A 9,474-nucleotide genomic window follows, 5' to 3' on the forward strand; every position below is an offset into this window, starting at 1 on the left:
GGGGGATTCTAACCTTTCATATTCCACCAGGTCCCTGCTGGCCTGAATGTGTGACTGCTCCAAACTTGATCCAGCACTAACACTGATCAATATTTGTCCAGCTCGCAGTGTGCTGCCCCCCTCCCATCTAAACGGGACCTTTAAGAAAACATTAGCTAAATTCCTTAGAGACCTGAAAAATGTTTTGCATTTGAAAGCCTTCTAAGTCTATCCCAACCATGCAGATAGTCCAATAAAAGATCTCACCCACAAAAATGTCATTTTGAAAGCTAAATTCGAACAAGCCTCTAAAATTTCCCGAAAAAGAAATAATAATTAAAAAATCATCACAAGATTTGCAGTAAGTCTCGGCCATATTTTCTGATGTTGCCAGTTCTCTTGGTTTTATCATAAGTGGCTCCATTGCTTTTCTTAAAAGTGCAGGTTTAAAAAGTATATCAACATCCCAGTTTCCAATAAAAAAGTAAATGTGTATTCCTCATGATGGAAGCAAAGAGAAGCTTGGAAACACCACCTCTGTTTTAAAGCTGTTTGCAGGTGGATGCAAAAATGAAGGAGAAAACTGGTTCTCCAGTAAGAGCTCAAGACAGAGATGTTGCAAAGATCCAGTGCTAATTCTCAAGGTTCTTGCACTGTTTGGCTCTACACTGTTCTCGGGGGGGCAGCTCAGAGGGTCCTCACCATCCTAGTTCTGGGTTGCTGGAACAACCAGGTAGGAGCTGAAAACACTCAGCCCATATTCAGATACCAGATGCGTTACTCAGTGAATTGTTTGCAATCCCATTCTTAGGAAACAACAAATAAAACCCCTTAGGATCTAGGAGAAGGGGAATAAAGAAAGAGGCTCATGAAACCATGCAAAATGAAAATATGGGTCTGTCAGAATCTCCCAGCAGAAAACAAGGGCTAAATCAGATATATCACTTCTTGTGTGTATAGATGAAATGACTGGGTGCCTTCACCATTACTGGAACCAAGAACTCTGTACTTTTGCAGGTGAGTGTTATCAGCCCCAGGCAACAGAGGATATGTTTTCACTGGCTCTTTGCTTTCAAAACTGATGCCAAAAAACACCTTGCTTACCTGCTCCTACTCTGGATGGTCCAACAACCCAGAACTAGGATGGTGAGGACTCTCTGAGCTGCCCCCCCACCCCCCGAGAACAGTGTAGAGCCAGCATAGACATGCCCAGAGTCGGGCTTCTCTCCTTGCCCCAGGGATCTTGAATTGTTTTCTGCACAGTAGGACAGCTTCTGCAGGATATGGAGAGTTTTTCACCCACATTCGCCTATATTTTGGTGGCAAGAGCACTCATTTGTCTTGGGAATCATGGGGCAAGGATTGACCCATTTCTGGAAGAGAAGGGAACTGAACCCAGATCTACTTTCTGCATGAATGCTGTAACCACTGGACTATCATTTAAAAGGTGAGCAGAACTGCTGCCACCTCCTCCTCCTCTTCTATTAATAGTTTAAAAGAAAGCAGTAGCCAGCTGCCACTGTGGGTTTTTTTTTTACAGAATCCAATGCTGTTTCCAAATGCTTGCTGTGCTCTTGAGAGTGCTTACTGACTCAAACCTGTCAGAGGACACAGGTGAGGGAATATATAGGGATGTTGTGAAGCACAGGTGACTGGTAGGGAGGCCAGAGGGGGCATGTGCCCCCCTGAAATAGGCCCCTGACTCGGCACTGCTCAGGACAGGGTAGTTTTTTGCTGTGATGGCCGGTGGCACGTTGTAGGCGGGGGCACTAAGCCACAGCACAAAAGTATACGAGTGAATATGGGGCTTTTGGCCAATCCCTGGGCCCGCCCACAAATTGTGCCCACCCCCCACCAGACTCAGGAAGCACCAGTCACCTCTGTTGTGAAGAGCTCTGATCCTGATCAGGCTGAGAAAGGAGGGTGGTAATATGTGTCAGTAGGCTACTGTAGGTGCCTCATGTGTTGAAAGGATTTTTATTCATGGGGCATTTTTACACGTGCTTTGGGTTGTGGTACCAGGCGCTTTTATTAGCATGCTGAACTAATTTAATTTGTCTGAGTGTCACGTGTATCAGCATCCCTGCACTGAAAAAATGGTAGCGGGGTGCTTTCAATTAAAGCTCATTGAACATGACTTATTTCAAGGCGACCTGCCACCATCTTTTCAGCATGGGGACAGATACACATAACATGGAAGGCTTCCAGAGCGCATCAATTTCTGTGCTCAAGCATACTTAATTAATCGAGTACTTAATCGATTAATCGAGTCTGCTCCGATTCACTGGATTTCCAGCACATCAGACCAGGCTCCCCACGTGTATAGGAGACCCATGGGATTAGGCACCTCCAGGGTCAAAACTGATTTACTAACTATAACTTTTCCTATGGAGATGACGGGGATTTGCCCACTTGTATTCTTATTTCAGTAAATCTGAAAACTTCTCTGTAGTGCCTCATGTATATACAATGATAACCATTAAATATCCTACCTTTACCAGCAGTATAGGTATCATAAAACAGCATCTGAGCTGCCAAATATAGTTCCTATTCTAAATAGATGTGTTTATGAAAATGTGTTGCATTGTATGCATCCCAGAAGCTGAGCAAAAATTATTTGAAAACAGAAGAAAACTTCCCTTCAGGAACTAACACCAAAGAAAAATGTACCATTTATTCTTGTAGAGCACGAAGTCAGAAAGTTTTAAAAGTAGTCAAGGTTTTGCCTTTTTTATCTTGCAACTAAAAATGTGAAAGCAGAAAATTGCAAAACTGCAGTCCCCATCCTGTTAAAATTTTCTTTGATCCAGACTTCAAGAGACAAGGTAAAAATTCACACAAAGAAATATAACATGGAAGTACATTTTTCCATAAACTTTTTAGGAAGCTTACAGTGTCCATTCTCTTTTCTCCAAAGGAGAATGATAGCATTCAGTGATGAAATAGCCATAGGTCATATGAATACTAATGCCTTCTAATAATTTCTGGTAGAGCAGTCCATCCTCCCAAAGGACATCTTACTCTAAAGCTTGTGTAACTACCTTATAGACTTCCTGTAAATATGAAGTGATCAAATACAGTTTGTAGCCTCTTATCTTAAAAAGTTTAGGGATATTGTCTGCATTTATCCATTTTCCCAAACTTCAGTTGCATGCCCACAGGAACAAGGGACACTGGAATGACCTTTTCTGGAGAAGTCCATTTCCAGATACTGCAAAGAATGGGCTATCACATATTGCTGGAACAGGGTAAGCACTACAGCAGCCTGGCACACATGCCAATAAGTGGCATGTGGAGACATTTTCCCCGGCATGCCAGGAGATGTGCAAGGAAATTAAAAAAAACTTTTTTTTTTTTTTTAAGTTGCTGTTCCAGGCTCTCCGAAGTAGCCACAGGTCCCAGAGCCACAGCAGGCACTGTGGGGGCAGAGTCCAGAGAACGCAGGCAGGGTCGCTGTCTGTGTTTTGCTGTTCCCAGGGCTGCATCCCCCAGCCTGGCCTGGCCTAGGGTGGCCATCACAGAGGACATTCCGGTTTTCTGCTACTCTGTCCTCTGTTGATATGAAACCCAATGCCTTTATGTCCTCTATTTTTCTCTTGAAGCCCCGCCAGCCCCAGTCTTGGGCTTATATGTTCCCAGGGCTCTGCCTACATCTGGTCAGCTGACCGCCTGCAGGTACCTGCTAATTACCCCATTAGCCTGTTGCCCTGGCAACCTGCAGCTGCTGCTTAGCCTGCAGTGCTCCCTGGCTGAGCCGCTATTATCTTAAAGTAACAGGGAACCCCCCAGGCTCTTTGTTACAGTATCCCTGCATTGAAATTGTCTGGCACTTTTCTTCATTGAACTGTCAGCTGTGATGAGCAATAGATTTGCTATTATTTAGTATTAGTAGTTACTATCCGTATAATAGCTAAGCTAATTGCTAAGATTAAGGGAAGGGAGTAAATGAGTAAGAACTCAATATTAACCAGGAATATAATTCACTAGGCCATCGCTCAATGTCTGGATAAGCGGTAATTAACAGGAGATGGTTTAAATTACAGGAGCCCCAAGAAAAGTGAACGTTTGGGAATGAATGAGACATAAGGCCTACTTATCAGAAGTTAAGTGTAATAAAGAGGAAGCATGTAGGTAGAGAAGAGATCAGGTGTATATGTGGCAGTCCTTTCTTAATACCATCACATACTTCCAAGCCAGCAGTTGACTTGCCTGCAGTAGACTGGTTAAGTGCTGAACCAGAGCAATCAGAGTGATGAGCTTCCATGGTCATGTGCTTGTGAAAGGAAGCTCTTGTAGCAGTGTACTGCCTGCTGCCTCTGGGACCGCTTACAGAAGTACATTTTTTTCACTCAATAAGGCCCCTGAAAGTGCTTTACAACCATAATGTAACAAACATTCATGGCTGCAGAGCACTTTAAAAAGGGCCAATCATGTGAAAAATTAACCCTCATTAAACAGCTACTAGCTGAAGAGGCCCTAGGGCAGAGCACCGTAGGAAACTTGTGTACAAGTTCCTTGTAAGGGTTAATTTAGAGCCCACATCCCATGCGGCTTTGGAGGGCTGGACTGGACATGCGTAATGCAGTTTCTTCTATGGCTAGACCCTTTTCTAGGCACTCTCCCACAGCCCGAGGAGCCTGCAGAGCATCCTGTGAAGTGTACAACAGCACCCCCAACTCCTGGCCTCAGCCAGTGCAAAGAGGATCCAATAAACTTTCAAGCGCCAAACCGCTGTTAAGGTCAATTGTACCGTATCTTTAAGCACTATGTGTAAAGTGCAAAAGTTACAGCATGGTCGGAAGTGCCTGGAAGGCACTTGTGTAAGTGCCCTGTAACTTTTGGAGTTCATGCCCCAGATGCAGCCAGCAGTATCCCACCACATCCATTAACCTCAGAAGTCCTGCTGGACTTCTTAGACTTAGGTCCCCCACAATGGGACCCAGGTGCTGGGCTGGGTTTTCTTACACTAAGTGCAGGCCTGGCTCTTTGAACAAAGCAGGAATAAAAAGCGGTCATATTTGCCAAACCAAAAAAAGATGTCACTCTCCCTACATGATGCAGACCCATGAACCTGTGTATCCTCTCTTCCATGCTCCTATTAGCAATGACAGCTTTGACAGGATTGGTATTTTAGTGAAAATAACTAAACGAGCCAGTCAGGAATTTTCTTTAGGAAGCATTGCTTTGCCAAACTCAAAGCTTTTTAAGAGACTGTGCAATTTTTGAGGACATTTTGGGTAGAAAACAGAGTGAAAAGTACCCCCCGTGTGCTCAAAGTGCCCCTGTGGAATGAGGGAGAACCAGAACCAAGGCTGTGCTCTAAAGGAGGCAAATCAGAAACCTGAATCTTGCATCCTACACCTCAAATGAGTCCCTGGGGATCAAGTGTCAATGACTTTCTAGTGTAAGAAATATGAAATTAGATGTTCCAAGTTACACTACAGGTTGGAACACCGGGTCTGGAAATGAACGGTGTGTGGATCAACATCTTCAGTATGTCATAGTAAGGACTGGATATTTCATTTTATTTACAGATGAAGCACAGATGTAAGTATGTGCTATATGAATATATTCACATTTACATTCCTCAAAAGCCTTTTTTTTTCTTTTTGAAGGAAAGCGACTTAAAATTGTGGACTGAAGTGTAAAACATTCCACTATCCATGATGAGTCTTTAAAGATGTAGAAGAAAAGAGAGCGAGTACTTTAAAAAATATTTCACGACTATTGCTGTAAGTTGCCATCTTCGATTCTAATGCTACAAAGGTACACCATAACACCTGTGTCATAATGTGATGATGTAGGTGGTTGTCACATTTTTAATGTCAAACAGATGTAGATAGACATACAATGGCATACACACTCTATATCTCAAGCCTTACTTACAACAAATGGGTCAAACCAGTCAAATACAGTTTTTTAATATTTACGGATACAGATAAAGGCAAGTACTTGCAGCAAAGTGAAAAGTAGTCATAAAATAGACAGCTATATTATTGCAATATGATAATCATCAGCAGAAAGGGTTTTCACATAATCCTCTAAACTTGAGCATTAATTGGTATCTTGCATGACATCACATCATAGAAACAGTATATCTTACCGATATGGTTTAATTTCTGAGGCATAAATAAAGGCAACAGATAAGCAGTAGGTAAAGCCTGTGTAACCAGCCTACCTGGTTACATAACCGTGCTCAATGAGGAATCATTGATGATTCAGTGTCTAACTGGGCAAGGTATCTAGTGGGGATCCCCAACCATCTGGCCTGTGCCCAGTGCTGTTTAATAGTGTCATGAATGATTTGGCAGATGGGTGGACTGCATAGTTAGTAATCTTACAGATGACTCCAAGCTAGCTGTAGAGGCTGTAGTTTTATTGGCTATTTTGGTTAGCAATGCACATTGCACCAGTGTTTGTAGGGAGCTATCTACATTGACTCCAAGTTCTCCTCCTTCTGAGATGTAACGCCTAGTTCAGAGCCCAGCAGTGGGTACGTAGAGCTGGTGTTATTTTTACCCATGTGCAATACTTTACACTTATCACCATTGGGTCCTATGGTGAGCCACAGGCTGAATATCAGTTGGCATAGCTGTATTGATAAAAAAAAAAAATGGTAATAGCATCCAAAGATGAATTAACAGGGATGCCACATGTGAGTCATGAAAAGCAATTCTTCCAGCTATTCATTATTGATCTGGCCTCCCCTATAATACTGTGTTCAGTTTAGGGCACTGCATTCAAGAAAGACATGCAGAAATTTGGAAATGTCTAGAGGAGAAAAACAGAAATGATTAGTGGTGTAGAAGAGAAGACATATTAAGAAAGGATAAAAGCATTTGGATTATATAGTGTGGAGAGGAGAAGACTGGAAGGGGGGCAGAGGAATTTGAATAGTCTCTGATTACAAAAAATGTTCTTCTAAAGAGGACAGTGGTCACATATTTTGTATCTGGAGAGGACAGGCAAAAATGGGCTTAGATTGCACCAAAAGAGATTTTAGGATGGATGTTACAAAAAACATTCCAAGTCGGTGGGATAGGTGGCTAAATATTGGAAGAGAAAAGGTGAAGTGGTTGTGGAAGTCCAGCCACTGGACAAATATTTTGCCAATGGTTTTGATATGGAGAATCCTGCATTGAGCTGGAAGTGGGACTAGATGACCTCCTGAGACCCATTTTAGCCGTATTTCTATGTGGTTCTGTGAGAGGGTAATAATCAAAGAAATGAAAGTTGTTTTTTATAAGCCTCTTAGAAAGTTTACAATGTTCTCCAGTCCCCTTTTTCCAGCTGGAAATGTCAGCATGCCATTATCAAACAGGTTAATAATTCCATGGAAAGCATTTTCACCGTGGTACCAAGTTACTGGGACACCACTGTCCTCCAGTCGTTTCTTGTATAAGAGCCCGTCATCCCTAAGCACATCATATTCACAGGTCATAATGAAAGTCTCAGGAAGCTGACAAACAATGGCATCTTCAGCTAAAAGTGGGGAAGCAACTAGATCAAACAATACTCTAATTTGCTCATAGATATCTTTTCTATACTCAGTGGGAAAATGTGGCTTGTAGTCCTTAACCTTAAATTCCTTAGGGATGTTGTCAGGGCTCAGCCATTTCCTGTACTTCAATCTTATCTCTGGAGGAATATGGGCACCCTCCAGAACAGGTTTAAAAAGTGATAGGTCCCCATTCAGCCACTGCAAAGCAAAGAAAACAACTTGTTCTCGGGACAACATTGGGACCCTACAGTATTGCTGATACGACGGTAAATTGAAGTCGAGTCCTTGGACAAATGGATACATCAAAACCTGAGCACGAAGTTTAGGAAGGTCTGGCCTACTTGTGAGTGTTTGAGTAGTGGTAGCAGCAAGGTAGGCTCCAGCACTGTCCCCAGCTATGATAATACGTGTCGGATCCACTCCATAGTCTTCTGGATTCCTCATGAAGTGTATGGCAGCTGTGAGACAGTCCTCATACTGGGCTGGGGGCTTATGCTCCGGTGCCAGACCATACCTAGGACATCAAAGAGAGAGTGATTAGGAAGTAGGGGAACCTCACTGAAATGTGATGTTACCATCTCATCTTTTTGTGTCCTGCAAACTCCCTTCCTCTCCCTCTCTCTCCCAGCCCCTCCACAGAAGACTGCTCAGTTAATACTGCAGGCACCCTCCTAAAAATGATGGCAGTGACACCTAGAAATGCCACTAGGCATTTGCTTGCCAGACCACTTCAAGCAGAGTATTTGACAGAGTATGGCTGCTTGTATACCCCACAGGGGTTTCATTCAGTTTAGTTCTCCCTACGTTGAAGCAGTGGGTTTTTAAAAATACCACTTCAATTCAGGGAGAATTAAGCTAAACTAAACCCCCGTGGCATGTACACAAGGGTGGGGGGTCCGATCCTTACCTGCCTCTCTGGTGGCAGGGCTGGAGGGTGAGCTGCCAGTGAGCTGAGCAGTCCCTGAGCTGCGGGATGGACCGGTGCTTCCCTCTGCGGTGGCACCCCCTGGGCGGCACCCACCTGCTGGCACCTGGCCCAGGCAGTCTGGAGGGGCACCGCAGCTGCAGAAGGAAGCACTGGCCCTCCCCTGCAGCCTTGAAGGGAAGCATCGGGCCCCTGCACAGCTCAGGTAGGCACGCAGGCTCCAGGGAGGAAAAAAAAACCCAAAATCAGTCTTGCCACCTTTTTTTCCCCTTCAGTGGAGCCTGCCTGCACAGGCTGCATGCACAGCCCCTGAGCTGCACAGGGCTTGGTGCTTCCCTCTGCGACTGTTGCACTTTGTTAGGCAGCAAGTTAAAACACCTTGGAGGTGTTTTATTTTGCCAAGAACCAAACTCATTTAAAGTGCAATACACTGCCGAGATTGTAAACAGCAGCACCATTAAAGCACAATACGCCACTGGCAGTGTAACACCACTGGCAGTGTAACACCACTGACAGCAACACCATTAAAGCAGTGCAAAAGGGCATTTAAGCCACTTTAAAGGCCAGTTTCGTGGCATGTACAAAGGCCCTATCTGACAAGATTTTGCTTATTACTGGATCAGGACAGGCCATTTTCAGTAATATGATTTTTCATAAACTCTAGCTTTGCTCCCTCTGCTTCCTGCCTTCCTCCCCTTCTCTTTTAATTGTACAAGGTTTCTCTATAATGCTTAGATTCAGTTTCTTATGCTGAGCCTATTCTGGCTACGTTGGCACAAGAGCCAAAAGAAAACTGTGACATTTTCTCACTAATGGCTAGTCAAAGCAGACCAAGCAACCGCCATGTAACAGCACTGAGCAGAGTTCACTTACTCAACAGATGCAACCACAGCTTCGCTTTCTCTGGCAAGGTATTGGCACACGTGATCATAAGCGTCTGAAAAACAAATATTTTTAGAGGTGCTAAGGACTGACAGTTCTACTCCATCTCATCTTTGGGATATATACCCCATATTATTCATGAACATACTGCCCTTTCATACCCAGTGTTCTCTTTATTACACCTTTT

The 9,474-nt window shown here is 43.8% G+C and overlaps 1 protein-coding gene across 1 annotated transcript in view; it reads right to left on the reverse strand.

Moving 5' to 3' along the window:
- Positions 1–6,784: 6,784 nt before the first annotated feature.
- LOC109314518 (arylacetamide deacetylase-like 3) overlaps positions 6,785–9,474 on the reverse strand; it is a 10,096-nt gene continuing 7,406 nt past the window's right edge. Inside the window, exons 3-4 of the mRNA XM_019541733.1 lie at positions 9,279–9,393; positions 6,785–7,994 (exon numbers count right to left, since the gene is read on the reverse strand). Of these exons, the coding sequence (XP_019397278.1) occupies positions 7,220–7,994; positions 9,279–9,393 (890 nt within the window). The 3' untranslated portion in view covers positions 6,785–7,219. The remainder of the gene's footprint in view (positions 7,995–9,278; positions 9,394–9,474) is intronic.

This window comes from Crocodylus porosus, unplaced genomic scaffold (genome assembly GCF_001723895.1).
Source record: "Crocodylus porosus isolate Cpor-Errol unplaced genomic scaffold, CroPor_comp1, whole genome shotgun sequence".
NCBI classification, from domain to species: Eukaryota; Metazoa; Chordata; order Crocodylia; family Crocodylidae; genus Crocodylus; species Crocodylus porosus.